Raw genomic sequence first — 13,715 nt, forward strand, 5'->3', positions numbered from 1 at the left:
CTACAGTTAAAGTTAATTTGGCATGTATACTTGTGTTACGTTGCTTTTAGTTTTAAAACAGTCTAAAAATCATGAGGATTATTACTACCTTATTATACAGAAACAATTCTTTCTGCTTATTCAAACTCAGCGTAAGATCTGACAGCTGCTCTAACAAACATTCAAAGTATACAGGTTATGAAGGATTGTTAGGCTGTCAGATCTTACACTGAAACAGTTTGTTCAGAAGAGCCTTCAAATAAGCATCGATACCTTAGTATGTACCAAAGGTAGAAACAAGAGGAATATCTTAATCCCCATAGGATTTATTAACTCTTGCGTCTAGCGATCATGAAAGCCAGATCAGACCCTGAAAAAATGACTGATCCAAAGAACTCAGTATGGTTTACTTAGCTTCTCCAAGTAACCCAATACCCCAAAGAGTCATTCACAAGGTAGCCTGTGCAATTCTAGAGAAATTTGTTGGTATTGCATGATGCTCTGTTTTTTCAGATGATGATGATACAAATATACAAAAAAGCTGTTCAGATAATCTTTCCTAATATTCAGCCATTTTTCTTCAATTGACTTGTTGTTACTAGTCCAACTCTTGTACCATCCTAACAGCTCCTTTCTGGCCTGTTGATGCACTTCACACTTTAGATTTACCAAGCTCCCTTTCCCTCCATATGCTTATGTGCAAATAAATATTTCATGGTATATCTACACTTATGGCAGTATGTAGAGTAGACACTGCATACCCAGTTAGCACAGGTATTTATGTGGAGGATGAGGCATAGTTTAGACAGGTAGCGTACAGACACACCAGAACCCTAGGATATATACCCTACGTGGCTGTCTTTGTGCCCAAGCAGTGCCTCTCACATCTGTTCTTTTAACTATATAATGTCACTCTGTCTCCCTGTTGCTAGAGCCTTTCACTGTGGTGTGGAGCTACGTGTACCCTACATGCCACCACAAGTAAAGATAATCATTCTTAAGTCATCCCTGCAGCACTGGTCACTTCGCCCTTTTCTAACCCCCCTCTAGTTTGTGGGTCTTACTTTAATCCATATCCACTTTGTCCAAACAGATCTAAGTCTAATTATTGCAGCACACAAGTTTCATTGACTTTCCTTGATTTGGGTATTCATGAAAGGTTGATACACATTTTCTGCAGTTCAATTTGTAATATTGCTTTTTACATTCTAGAGCATTATTTATGAAATACATCTGTGTAAATCATATGCAGTGCATATAACTGATGTCAATTTAAGTGATGTTACAGTAAGAAAAGTGGCTATCACTAAAATGGCATCTGTTTCCTCAACCCATCTGTTTTCTCCGTGTTTTCTGTGTTGCATCTGACTAGAGTGACTAAAAAGCTTTTACTAACTTTTACTGCAGAGCCATTGCAGTGCTGCGAGCCAGATTCTTTTCTAATTCAAACAACGGCAGAGTTGTTAAGAGTCCTGACTACAGAGTCTGGTGGTGGTGATGTGAGTGCCAGAAAAAGATGACTTTCAGATCTTAGATTGGGTTTGCAAACTTGTATTTTTTTGATAGGCAAAGAATAAAATCTCTCAATGTCTTTTTTTCCTCTCAGATTTTAAGCAGGTTAAGAGATTGTGTTCTTAAATTTAATTTGTGAATAGAATAATTCTGCTTCTAACTTTAATCTTCTGAATACAAGTTTTAAACTAGTATCTTGTCTGATCGTTGTTAATTTAGGTTATAAGAATTTTGGTTGAAAGCTTATTTGGCTTGAATAAATCTCTTCTAGATGGATGGTCTTTCTCTGCTATATTGATACGTACCCTGTCTTAAACGGGTTGTAAAAACACACAAAGCAGCAGCAATATGAGCTTGATATTGATGAATAAGAGTAGAAATTTGGAAGTCAATGTGTGAGATAAGTGAATCAGCACACTGCTCCACTCTAAAGCTGCATCTTCACATGTAAATTGACTTTAAAGATTCTGGTGAATGGTAACATAAGTGTTTAAACGTTCTTACATGTGCAACACCAGCTTTAGTTAAGTCTTCAGTTGCTGTAATTTAAGTGCTTTATTTAAAGTTTTTACTTCAAAATAGTCATATGACGTTACTTTGATAAGCACTGCATGTTTTATTCTGGATCAGCATTTTGATAGTATTAGTGGAATTCATGTCAATTTTTATTTTAGAAAGTACATCTCAAACAGTAAAAATTGTAGAATCTTAACAAATTGCAAAGATCCTAAGATTATAGAATTGACAACTGCTTTGCAGACACAAAAATTTCCTTCCCAAATTATTCCTATGCAGCTATATGCTATGTCTCAGCTCCGCTTAAATGAACTGGGTTTTCTTGGGTGGGGGAAGAGAGAAGCCACTTAAAATTCCATTTAAAACACAGCAGAGAAGGACAAAGAGGCTCACAAATGGTACTGATTTCAGTCTTCCTTTGCACTCTCCTCATATCTGGTGACAGCTGCAGATGGTTTTTCCCTCTGCCACCTTGCAAAATACCACATTTCTGACAAGCATCTTAATCCTTTGAAGTGGGGGATGACATCACTGGCACATTCACATGTTTCATTGCTAGGCAACACTTAATGTAATTCCATTGTTCCATGGCTTCCCTTTGGTTCTTCACTTTATATCCCAAATGTGCATGTCTGCATTGTTCCATTCTGTACATAAAATGCCAGCGTATTAGAGTTGAGCTAGAATTTCTAGTTGTCTTCTCTATGCCAAGCAACTAGTTTTGAAGGAAATAAGCCATTAAACATAACTCCGCTAAAATGTCTCATTTTTGTGTTTTGCCCCAGCTGATTTTTCAGTTTAGTATCTATATAGCACCTTATGTATTCAGTATTGTGCAAATGTGAACTTATTAGATAACTAATTGGAAGGGGTGTTGAGATTCCTATTGCTTCCATTTTATAGAGGCAGAGGTGAAATACCTTGCCCAAGGCCACACAGTGAGCCACCAGCAGAGCCATGATTATACTTTGAGTGCGCCTGAATCTCTTATCCTTGTTTATTCTTTCACACTGTTACTTTGAATGCAATGTATAGTTGGATTTTCTGAATCTTCTGCATTTAACCTGTTGATTCAGCTGCCATATCTTCCACCCCTAACACTTCTATTATGGTAAATTAATGTAGCTTATGTGAAATGCTGTCAGATACATACATTTTAGTAAGTCCATTTTGCCTGTTTCATGCTGTGACAAGGGGGAGAGGAAACTTTTTTTTTTTTTTAAAAAAGCATACTTCAAAGGTCTTCAGATATGTTGTTGGCCATTTTAAAGAGGTCAGTGATCAATTGTTCTCCATGTCCCTTGAAAGTAGTCCAAGAAGTTAATGCCCTTAATCTGTAGCAAGGGATATTTTAAGTTAGATATCAGGAAAAACTTTCTAAATATAAGGGTTGTTAAGTTCTGGAGTAGGCCTCCAAGGGAGGTTGAGTTCCCTATCATTGGTGGTTTTTAAGAACAGATTGGACAAATATCTGTCGCAGATGGTCTAGGGTTTACTTGGTCCTGCATCAACACAGGGGATTGGACTTGATGACCTCTTGTAGTCCCTTCCAGCATTTCTATGATTTGTAAAACAAAAGTTGGTAGGGGAAACAGGCAGGTGTAGAACCAGAAGTTCCTTAGCTCATTTTTATCAAATATCAGTTCTGTAAAATTGAAATACTTGGTACAACCTAATGGTAACATTTGTACTTTACCACTTCTCAGACTTTTCTGAGAACAGGAGCCACAGAAGTTGTTTGGGTCCCATGTTGTACATTTAAGAGGACCTGTAATGGTGAAAATGACTTTACTGATTTTTGGGGAAAAAAGGATATTTTCTCCACATGAGAATAAGACCTGTTTATGACAGCAGGAGTGTAGTTCACAAATAGCTTCTGAAACTTTGCAGCAAGAGGAAACTTCAGCTGAGACACAATTTGTTTTGATAGTAAAGTTTCACACTAGTTAAACTACAGATTATTCCCTCCTCTCCTCATTATTTTCTATGTCCTACATCACCATGAAGTCTCAAATTATACACAGCCAAAATTTGTAGCTTTCATTGTTAACAGACATGCTCACAGATCAAGGCTAATATAGTCACTAATACCTTAGGTGAACAGTGCCATTTTTAGGCACTGATCTGGGACTTAAAATAAACTTATCCAAATACTGGCTTAACTTTATCCCTGTTCATATCTTACCATGTTTACTACACCATTTAACATCTCTCCAGTATCTCATCTCGTCTTCCTTTTCTGTTCATTTAATATCTTCCTAACAACTTCCCTTCTTATAAATGTGTGTTGTTTTTTTGTTTGTTAAATCTGGGCACGATCACGTTTGTCATTTACATTATTCAGGTTGCTTGTATATTAGATTCACCCCTGCCTGCACACTCATTGTGTTTAGATTGTAAGCCCTCCAAGGCAGGGACTCACTTCATTCGTGCAGTTTTTAACACAGTGAGGCACCCTAGGCCCTACAGTAATACAAATACGTAGTAGCATTAAGGTATAAATATTAATATGCATCTGCAATTAAACTACATAGCACCAGGGTCCCATCAGAAGAGACACAAACTGGATAAACCCCCAGAGCTACACTGCATGTGACTTCATATGTACAGATTGTCAGTCGCCTGTATATATCACTTTTATTCAAGTTCAAAACATAGTGTACCCCAGGGGGAAAATGAAGACTTAGATTAACACCTTTTAGTATTGGAGACAATATAACATATTGAATCAGAACTACTCCCAAAGTGAGCTCAATGTTTCTAGCTCACCAAAGCCCCCGTGATGAACTGTCTTGATCCATTTTAACTCAGTTTAGATAAATAATGATATTCAGGGTCATATAAGACTCTGTAAAGCCTGTTTGAATTAACTCAAAATGTTCTCAGTGTTCTAAAGCGATAGTCCATTTCCTTCAATACAGCTAGCTGTTCCTGGCCTAGGGAGCTCTGAAGGTTTTGGTAAAGCTTGTAACTTACTAAATGAATGTTAAGTACTAGCCATATCTATGGCAGTATACTAATGTAGACCAGGAGACAGTGTAGTGACTATTAACTTCACTTGGCTTAAGTGTGCCCTGTTGGAAGACTGTTGAACACATCTGAACAGACAGAATATTATAACTGAGTATACAGCATCCATTATTTTAGTTGCATCAGCTTACATTCTAGATAGCATAGTTCTCCCATTTAAGCTGTTCAGTGCAGAATTCACCTTGAGTGTTCTAGATGTTGACATGGGGCCGGGGGATGTGAAGAGAGGACAGTGGGTTCATTGTATAACTAGAAAAGGGAATACAGAGGCAGAAGTACTTGCTGCTACTGGTGTACTGTGTACTATCTTATGGGCCCAGTCCTGCGATTTTTGAGAGTATAATTCCATTGAAGTCAGTGGAAGTCTTACTGCAGTCAGATTTTAGGATCAGAATGATGTTGTGCATGCAGCAGTTTAGAGTTAGAATTTTGCAATAAGTTGCATCTCTACAGTTGTAGTAGTAGAGAGAGCAATAAGATCTTCAGTATGAATCTACCAGTAAGTTACAACAGTATAGGTAATTTCCTCTTTGTGCAGAAACTGGCTAGTTCGTACAATGATACTTCTGAGAATATTTCCTTTGAAGTTGAAATCTTACCATATGTATTCTGTAGATATGCACCACACTGATAATACACAGCGATTGTCTGACTTGTGTACTGTTCATAGTGAAAAAATTTATTTGGACTGGAGATATTACTTATTTAAAAATGGAAAGGGTGTTACATAGGTTTCACAAAAGGGATCTTGGTTTTAATTTAAGCTTTTCCTTACTAAATAAAGATAAAAATATTTACATGTGCACCCATTACTCCCAGCAATCGAAATAGATGATCTATCTACCTGCCTAGTTAAGTAGCAAAATGGAAGAAAGTAATACATCTTGGAGTATAAAACAATTCCTGTATCTGAAGGAAGAAATATCTGGATTATCTGCAAGTAGCTAGCTGTTTGGATTTAACAGAATCTTAGGGCTTGTCTACACTGGCACTTTACAGCACTGCAACTTTCTTGCTCAGGTGTGTGAAAAAACACCCCCCTGAGCATAGGAAGTTTCAGCGCTGTAAAGCGCCCATGTAGACAGTGCACCAGCGCTGGGAGCTACACCCCTCGTGGAGGCGTGAGGTTTTTTTCGTTTAGAGCGCCACAGCAGCACTTTAACATTGCCAGCATAGACTAGCCCTTAGAGTATGTCTACACTGGCAAGTTTCTGCACCACAAATTATACCACTTTTATTAAAACGCTGGAATTAAACCACTGTTGCGTGTTCACACTGTGCTCCTTGTGACGCTGAAGCGCATCCACATTAGCAGCTCTTGCAATGGCAAAGAGAGCAGAGCATTGTGATAGCTATCCCACTGCAACTGGCCGCAGGGTGCTCTGGGAAGGGTTTGCAGTGCCTCATGGGGCAGGCACAACGTCACATGATGCAGGTTTCCCAATCCCATTGTTCCATGAGCATCTTACTACATTGCCAGCTGCTTTTCAATTGAAGTGGGTTGGGGGAGTGTGTGAGTGTATTGGTGGGGGGGGGGGAGGAGAGAGAGATACTGTTTTGGGGGACAGTGTCGGCATGCTGTCTTGTAAGTTCAGACTGTGGCAGGAAGCGATCAGTCCTGGGGGAGGGGGAAACCCAAACATCAGCCCGCGCCTCCCTCCCTGGGTTCTCTGAACAGCATGCGTGCGCGCGCACACACACCTGCCTCTGTTCAACAGCCCGAGCATTCCACGTTAATGGTTTGCTTTGTGTCCCGAAGCAGATCAGTACAGCTCGCAAGGGCTGTCAGAAATGATGCTTTGAAAGGGGAGGGGTGCATGTCTCCAGGGCAGCCAAGTTCAAAACAATGAGCAGAACGGTCACTTGAGGCATTATGGGACAACTTCGGAGGTCAATTACAGCGCAGAAAGCAATCAAGTGTCTGCACTGGCAATAGAGCGCTGGAGCCTCTGCGCAAATAGCCTTATGACTCTCGTCGAGGTGGGGTGTTTTTGTGTTTTTTGCAGCGCTGCAACTGAGGAGTTTCTGCACACAAAGTGGCTTGGCAGTGTGTACACATCTGCAGTTTCTGCGCAGTAAAGCAGTTTTTTGCACTCAAACTTGCCAGTGTAGACAAACCCTTACTGTCAACAGTATTAGGAGTGGTGTATGACTGTCTAAATAACCTATCAGGTTAGTTCATGGGATTCATGTTTGGGAAGGGGGCACATGGGAGTGCAATGTTCACAACACGACCTCTCTTCTTCCCTTATTTAAGGGTAAGGAGGTTAGGTGGAGGTGAACTGACTCCAATGTTTATCTAGCTTAGATGCAGATGACTTGGGGGTTAGACTGGGGTTCAGCCTTTCACCTAATCTAACCGATATCTAGACTAGATAAAACATTGGAGTTAACTATCCACTAACCTCCACTTTCCCCAGTCTAGATATAACCAGTACTTCACCAGTCATCAGATACGTGTCTATATCTGTGGTCATACAGAAGAGCTGTTGAATTGACATTAGAAATGCTTGCTAAGGTACTCCTTATGAAATTATAACCACTTGTAGAGGTTTGTGGTTTTTTAATAAAAATTAACTGTTGGGATTTATGAAGAATTTGATGACCCTAATTTTTTTTTTTTTGTAGGCCGCAGCAGGCATTCTGTGCTATGTGGGAGCCTATGTCTTCATAACATATGACGACTACGATCACTTCTTTGAAGATGTCTATACGCTAATTCCAGCAGTGGTTATAATAGCTGTGGGGACACTTCTCTTTATTATTGGACTTATTGGGTGCTGTGCCACAATCCGTGAAAGTCGCTGTGGACTTGCCACTGTAAGTTGCTGTTTCACGTGAATTTTTGAGGCTTTATTGCATGTTCTGATGTATATTTGGCCTTAGTGTTCCCTTTGAATGAATAGAGCGTTACTGATGGTGTTAAAATGGACACTCAAGTATGTTTTTTGTTTGTTTTTTTTAGATATTTACTCAGGTAATCTTGTTTTACAAGCTCAGTATTTTTTTTCTTTACCTATTTTATCCTAAAATACTTCTCTTAATTTTTTGTGTTGGAACATATTAAAATCAGCCTTTTTTTTTTTTTTTTGTACTAAAACTTTATACAAAATCCTTCCAATGTCCCTCTTCAGAATGATAATGATCTGCTTAAAGTAAAAAGATTAATACTGTGAATGTTCTTGATGGTACATTTGTATTCAATTATTAAAAAAAAAAAAGTTTTCTTGAAAACACATTCGTGCTTAAGAAAGCTGAAACTTAAAACTAAAATTATTGGATGGCACTGGTGATGGAATCTCACTACAAGTATTTTGTAGTGTAATATTAGGAATTGGGGCTGTGTTGTCCAAGCTGTACTTGTGTTTAAATTAGTACTTCAGTTTCTGGTGTTGCTGTATGCCATCTATTCACATAATATGTATTTGAGTAAAATAATAAAATATATGTATATGGTACTAATGTGTTTAAAATTTTGTCACATAATAGATAAGTGTCCTGTGGGCTGTAATACTTTGGTCCAGTTTTGGTTGGATTTCATCTGCGGGTGCTGGGTGGCGTTGGTGGCCTGTGATATACAGGAGTTCAGACTAGATCTAGTGGATAGATTATTTGGAATGATCCACTCAGTTGACTATTTCTATAAATTACGTGCTAAGTTAGTAACTTGCCTGGCAAGTTTGATAAACCCGAAAGGCAGAGTTTAGGTTCTCAAAAGGCATGTCAGCAAAGCTACGTATTATATAAATATTTTGGATTGTATTTAACAGTTTGTGATCATCCTCCTCTTGGTTTTCATCACTGAAGTTGTGGTGGTAGTTCTGGGATACATCTACAGAGCAAAGGTAATAAAAACTGTCTTCTAAAGTCCAATAAATGTTGTAGATTGTGACCAACCTGCTGGGGGAAAAAAAAAAACACTTCCCATTTTTACTGCAGGTATACTTACGTTTGAGATTTTCTAAAACTGCTATTGGGTATTGTAAAGATGTTTTGATTCTCTACGTTGTATAAGATCAAAGAAAGGTGCAGGCCTAAATGATAGCAAAGATTGGAAAAAAATTAAACCTATATTGAAACAGACCTCTTCAGAGGTCTGGAAGTAAGTCGCTTAAAAGAAGGTTATGGGGTACTCCAAACTTGGATGAAAGATGGCTAATTACTTAAAATAATAAAAAAAAACCTGATAACTCACTTGCTATTTAATTTTATTCTGGCTTTACAACAGGGCTACAATTTTTTTGAAAGAGGTAGTGTGGGAATAATGTATATACAATTCAGCCTGATGTTTAGTAGGCTTTTGTCACTGAAGAGTGAGGTGAAAAGCTGATGCACAGTAAATAGGGTTATGCCATAATTGGCATGTCTCTGTTTGCCAAGTATTCTATTCTGTTTTTAAAAGCATTTTGAATCCGTGTGCAGCATAGGTTGCACTGCATATGGGTATGTTGTATATCGATACTTACCCAACTGAATATCTCGGGTTTTTTGTTTTTTTTTTAGTTGCTCTTCAAGGTGTCTTAAAGTAAGCAGCCCAAATGGACTGGGTACTTACTGCAACACCCCACCTCCACAGCCCCCTTTTGGGTCAGGACCCCCGCAGTCACAACACCATGAAATTTCAGATGTAAACATCTGAAAATGTGAAATTGACTAATTTTCAAATCGACTAATTTTCAAATCCTGTGGCTGTAAAATTGACCAGAATGGACTGTGAATTTGGTCAGGCTCTGTAGGTTGAAAACACCTTGACTAGCCATTAAAAGTAAAATAGGCAGACACTGCAGTTCCTGAAACTACCTAAACAATGAGCAGCTGTGTTCTACATCAGCAGTAACTTCAGAGTAGTTTTTAGGGGTAGTTCCAAACAAAGTACAATGTAGTACTCTAGTCTAAAGATCAAAGGTATGGATTACTGTGCTCAGGTCTGGGTTGAGCCTCAGCCAGCTCATTCTCTTCCAAATCCCAGTCTCTAAGAACTGGGAAAACAAAACCCACATCATTCAGATCAGATGAAAATGAGACACAGACCTGTCTGTCTGCTGCCTGTTTATGACCCTGGAAGCCAAATATATTTCTCACTGTTGTCTCACATGACTTGAGACAGAATGGGCAACAAAATAGAGCCTAGATATCTGGTAGAAAAGAAGTTGCCCCAAACAACCCTCTACCATTTCTGGTGGGGGGCAGGTGGGGAGGGGAGGAGTGAAATCATTCTAGACTAGTAGTGTGATTTCCAGCCAATGGTTAGCAGAACATTAACAGCCATACAGTCTTGTTATCAAAGGCTGCTGAAGGATCTGAAAGTATCAACATACACCTGATCATTGTTTGCTGCCAGGAGGAGTTAATCAGCAAAGACCAGAGCTGTGTACATCTTGTATTCAGAACAAGAGAGTGAATAGGTTTTAAAAAATGGTATCAGAATTGCCTTGTCACAGATTTCCACAGAAGGGAAGACTGGACAATAGTTGGCAAGATTGAGTATCAAGTGAGACTGAGCCCAGTGACAGCTTATTTGGGGAAGCTGGCATTGTGGACTTCCAAATAGAGGCATAACTAACCTTTGGAGCATTTGAAACTTTCCTACATCCTTCTGTTAATGATGAGAGGCCTGGGTCCAATTTGAATGCTCCGATTTTTATCTAGAGCGATGATGTGTTTATCTTCTCCATGCATTCCTCCATGACAGCAGCCAGCCCATTTCAGGTCTCTTTAGTTTTGTCTACTAAATGAGAAGAAATTTCCTCTTGAAAGATTAATTTCCATATGGAGGTAGCTGGGATTAATCAGTCTGTCAGTCAATTGAACAGTTCCAGACTTGTCTTCTGGACAGAGTAGTGGAGGCTTTCTTCACCTCTGGCACCGGATTTTAAAAACTCGGTCAGTTGGAGTTCAAGTCTTCTGCCATCTGCACTAAACCTCTGCCCCGTGCGGTTCATCTGTATGGGCTGTTCCACACACAAATGTGCGCCGAAATAACGAAGGTTGAATTGACACCAATTTAGCTATTGGGGGGGCAAATTTATGCGTGGACACTCTTATTTCTGAGTGAAATTGACTAAATGAACTCTAAGGTCAGTAACAAATTTAGCATATACCCATTTTAGCCAACTTTATTCCAAAACAGACTGGCACCAAAATAAATTGATTTCAGTGTACATCGGTTTACTTTCCGGATATCAATTATAAGCATCTAGTTGAGAACTACATATGCTTAGTTAGTTCTTGATGTCTTTAGAATAGTAGCAATTGCTTCACATAATGTAAAAGTAAGTTAATTAACAGCTCTATAATTCAGTTAGTATTGATTACCATTTACGTTAAACTTTTTAAGAGTATCCTTGTCACATGTAATTGTTACTTAAAATACAGGTTACTTGATTCTGCACTCTAGGAAGACTTCCCCCCCCCCCCCCCCAAAAAATGAGTACCAGCTTTTTCAAAGGGAAACAGGTGTTGGTTGCTCAAGGCACCATTTCAAGTGTCAACAGCATTGTTAGTTATTATCTGCAATGGGGCTGGTAGCTATTCCTCACCCAGTAAGTGTTGTGTACGGTGTGCTGCCACCACCTTCTCACATGAAGAGTAGATGGTCAGACAAGGAAAGTGGTGCTGTGTGGCTGACCCTAGTGGGAGGAAAATTTGATTACTATTTATAGTAAATCCCAAAACAGGTTTAATCTTTGAGGATTTCCTCCCAAACACCCGTGCCTACTCTCCAGTCAGTGTGACTGCACCAGTGCCATGCAGGACAGAAGGAGCTAGGAAATGGGCAGAGTTGAGAGAGATGCCAGTTGGCTTTCCTGAGCCAAATCCTACCCTTGGTTACTCCTTTAACAACAAACGGTTGTAACTGATGCCAGATCTTTGCCCCTCTAAGTTTTACTGTCCTGATTCAGTGTTCTAGGACCGAAGATTTCTGGTGCTGAGCATGATGATTGTCACCACGCTATAACTCTTGGACCTTTCAAGAACATGCCCAATGATCTAGCCTGTGCTCCATATCCAATTAACTTCAAATTCCTCACATTTTGCCTTGGGCCCAAACCTAACTTACAGGTTGGAGGCTATTTCCTCAGTTGTTGGTATTTTTGAAAGAGTGGGGTAGCAAAATTCATGCTTCTAAAGGAAGCTCGTTTGCAAACTTAAGTCTGTAGTTGGTGTAGCCTCAACCCCATAATAAAAGCAATGAAAGAGGGGAAAGTGATGTCTCAGCAAAGAAATATAAAATGTAAATTTCCAAAATACTGTATAGATGTCCTGAAGCAGATTAAGGCCCCAAATTCTGTGTAAGGTAGTTATTCATCCTATCTTTCTGTGCAGAGTATTCTTAATTGTAGCTCTTAATCGTTAGCATTAAATTAGTATTTGGTTTGTATTTTGTACAATCAGAATTCCAAAAGAGAAACCATTTCTCCAAAGTACGGTAATATGTAAAACACAATAATTAAGACTCAACTAATAGGGTGTCTAGGCTTACTCAATTATTTACAGCCGAAAAAAGGACTGTGCTGCCCAGAGTTGTACTACTTGTACCAATAGTTTGAAAGTGCACTAATGTTTGCTTTATAGGTGGAGGATGAAGTTGATCACAGCATTCAGAAAGTGTATGATGCATACAGTGGGACAAACCCTGATGCTGCCACCCGCGCTATTGATTATGTACAGAGACAGGTGAGAGGCAACATAATGGAAAGTTTATTGTAATTGTAGATCTCATGAAGTCCATATTGTTATATTGCTCTGGGGTTTGTTAGATGCTGTCCACAACTTTGATCAAGATTATAAACAGTAGCTTGGTCACTATATAAACAGAGTTAAAACTACTAGTACCCATGACACTTAACTGTTCAGCTGTTTCAAGAGATGTAGGCTGTCACATAACTATCCTTCTGTAACCACTTCAATGTGCTTTTTGTCTCCCTTCAATATTTCTCTGCAATAGGACATCCCAGAGTACACTGCCCCATCTGCTGCTTGCTCACTATAAAGGTGGGGACACAAATGCAGTTGTGGTGGCATAAAAGCTATTTTATTGACTTGAAGGGCCCTGATTGGATTTATTTTATCTGTGGCAGGGGATTTTTTGGCAGAAACAATCTCACCAAGTTTAGACAAGATCCAGTGGCTTCTGGCGTTTTTTACCATTATAAATTTTTAAAAACTAGCCTCCAGAGTTCTCTACATTAGAACTCCAATCTGTGCATCTGAACAAACAGTATCACTGGTGGGAGGTTTGGGGGTTTGTTTTTTTTTTTTTTTTCTGAAATTCCCTAGTGAAGGGAAAGTTGAGACTTGTAATTCACCACTGATGCAACTCCACTGCTGGGAATCTCACAGGGGCTTTTCCTGTCTATACTGTAGCCTCAAGTCCAGTTTTTCTTCAAACTCTTTAAGAAGTTTTGAACAGACTTACAAATCCTTGTCACGTAGATATTGGCGACAAAACAATACTAATTACAACAATAATTTTTCTATATTTATTTATTTTTTTAAAGGAGATTTGAGATTACTTTGACAGGGTGTTACCATGTTAGGGCTAGTCTACACTGGCAATGCTAAAGCGCTGCCGCAGCAGCACTTCTACGTGCCTTGTGTGGTCGCGACACAGCTCTGAGGGAGAGCTCTCCCTGTGCTCTTAAAAAAAAAAAAAAAAAAAAAAAAAAAAAAAAAAA

General features: G+C 39.0%; 1 protein-coding gene across 1 annotated transcript in view; it reads left to right on the forward strand.

Moving 5' to 3' along the window:
* TSPAN3 (tetraspanin 3) overlaps positions 1-13,715 on the forward strand; it is a 38,057-nt gene that overhangs the window by 9,286 nt on the left and 15,056 nt on the right. Inside the window, exons 2-4 of the mRNA XM_024205397.3 lie at positions 7,666-7,857; positions 8,808-8,882; positions 12,613-12,714. Coding sequence (XP_024061165.3) covers positions 7,666-7,857; positions 8,808-8,882; positions 12,613-12,714 — 369 coding nt within the window. The remainder of the gene's footprint in view (positions 1-7,665; positions 7,858-8,807; positions 8,883-12,612; positions 12,715-13,715) is intronic.

The sequence above is a fragment of the Terrapene carolina genome, unplaced genomic scaffold (assembly GCF_002925995.2).
Source record: "Terrapene carolina triunguis isolate 2854851 unplaced genomic scaffold, T_m_triunguis-2.0 Scaffold67, whole genome shotgun sequence".
NCBI lineage: Eukaryota > Metazoa > Chordata > Testudines > Emydidae > Terrapene > Terrapene triunguis.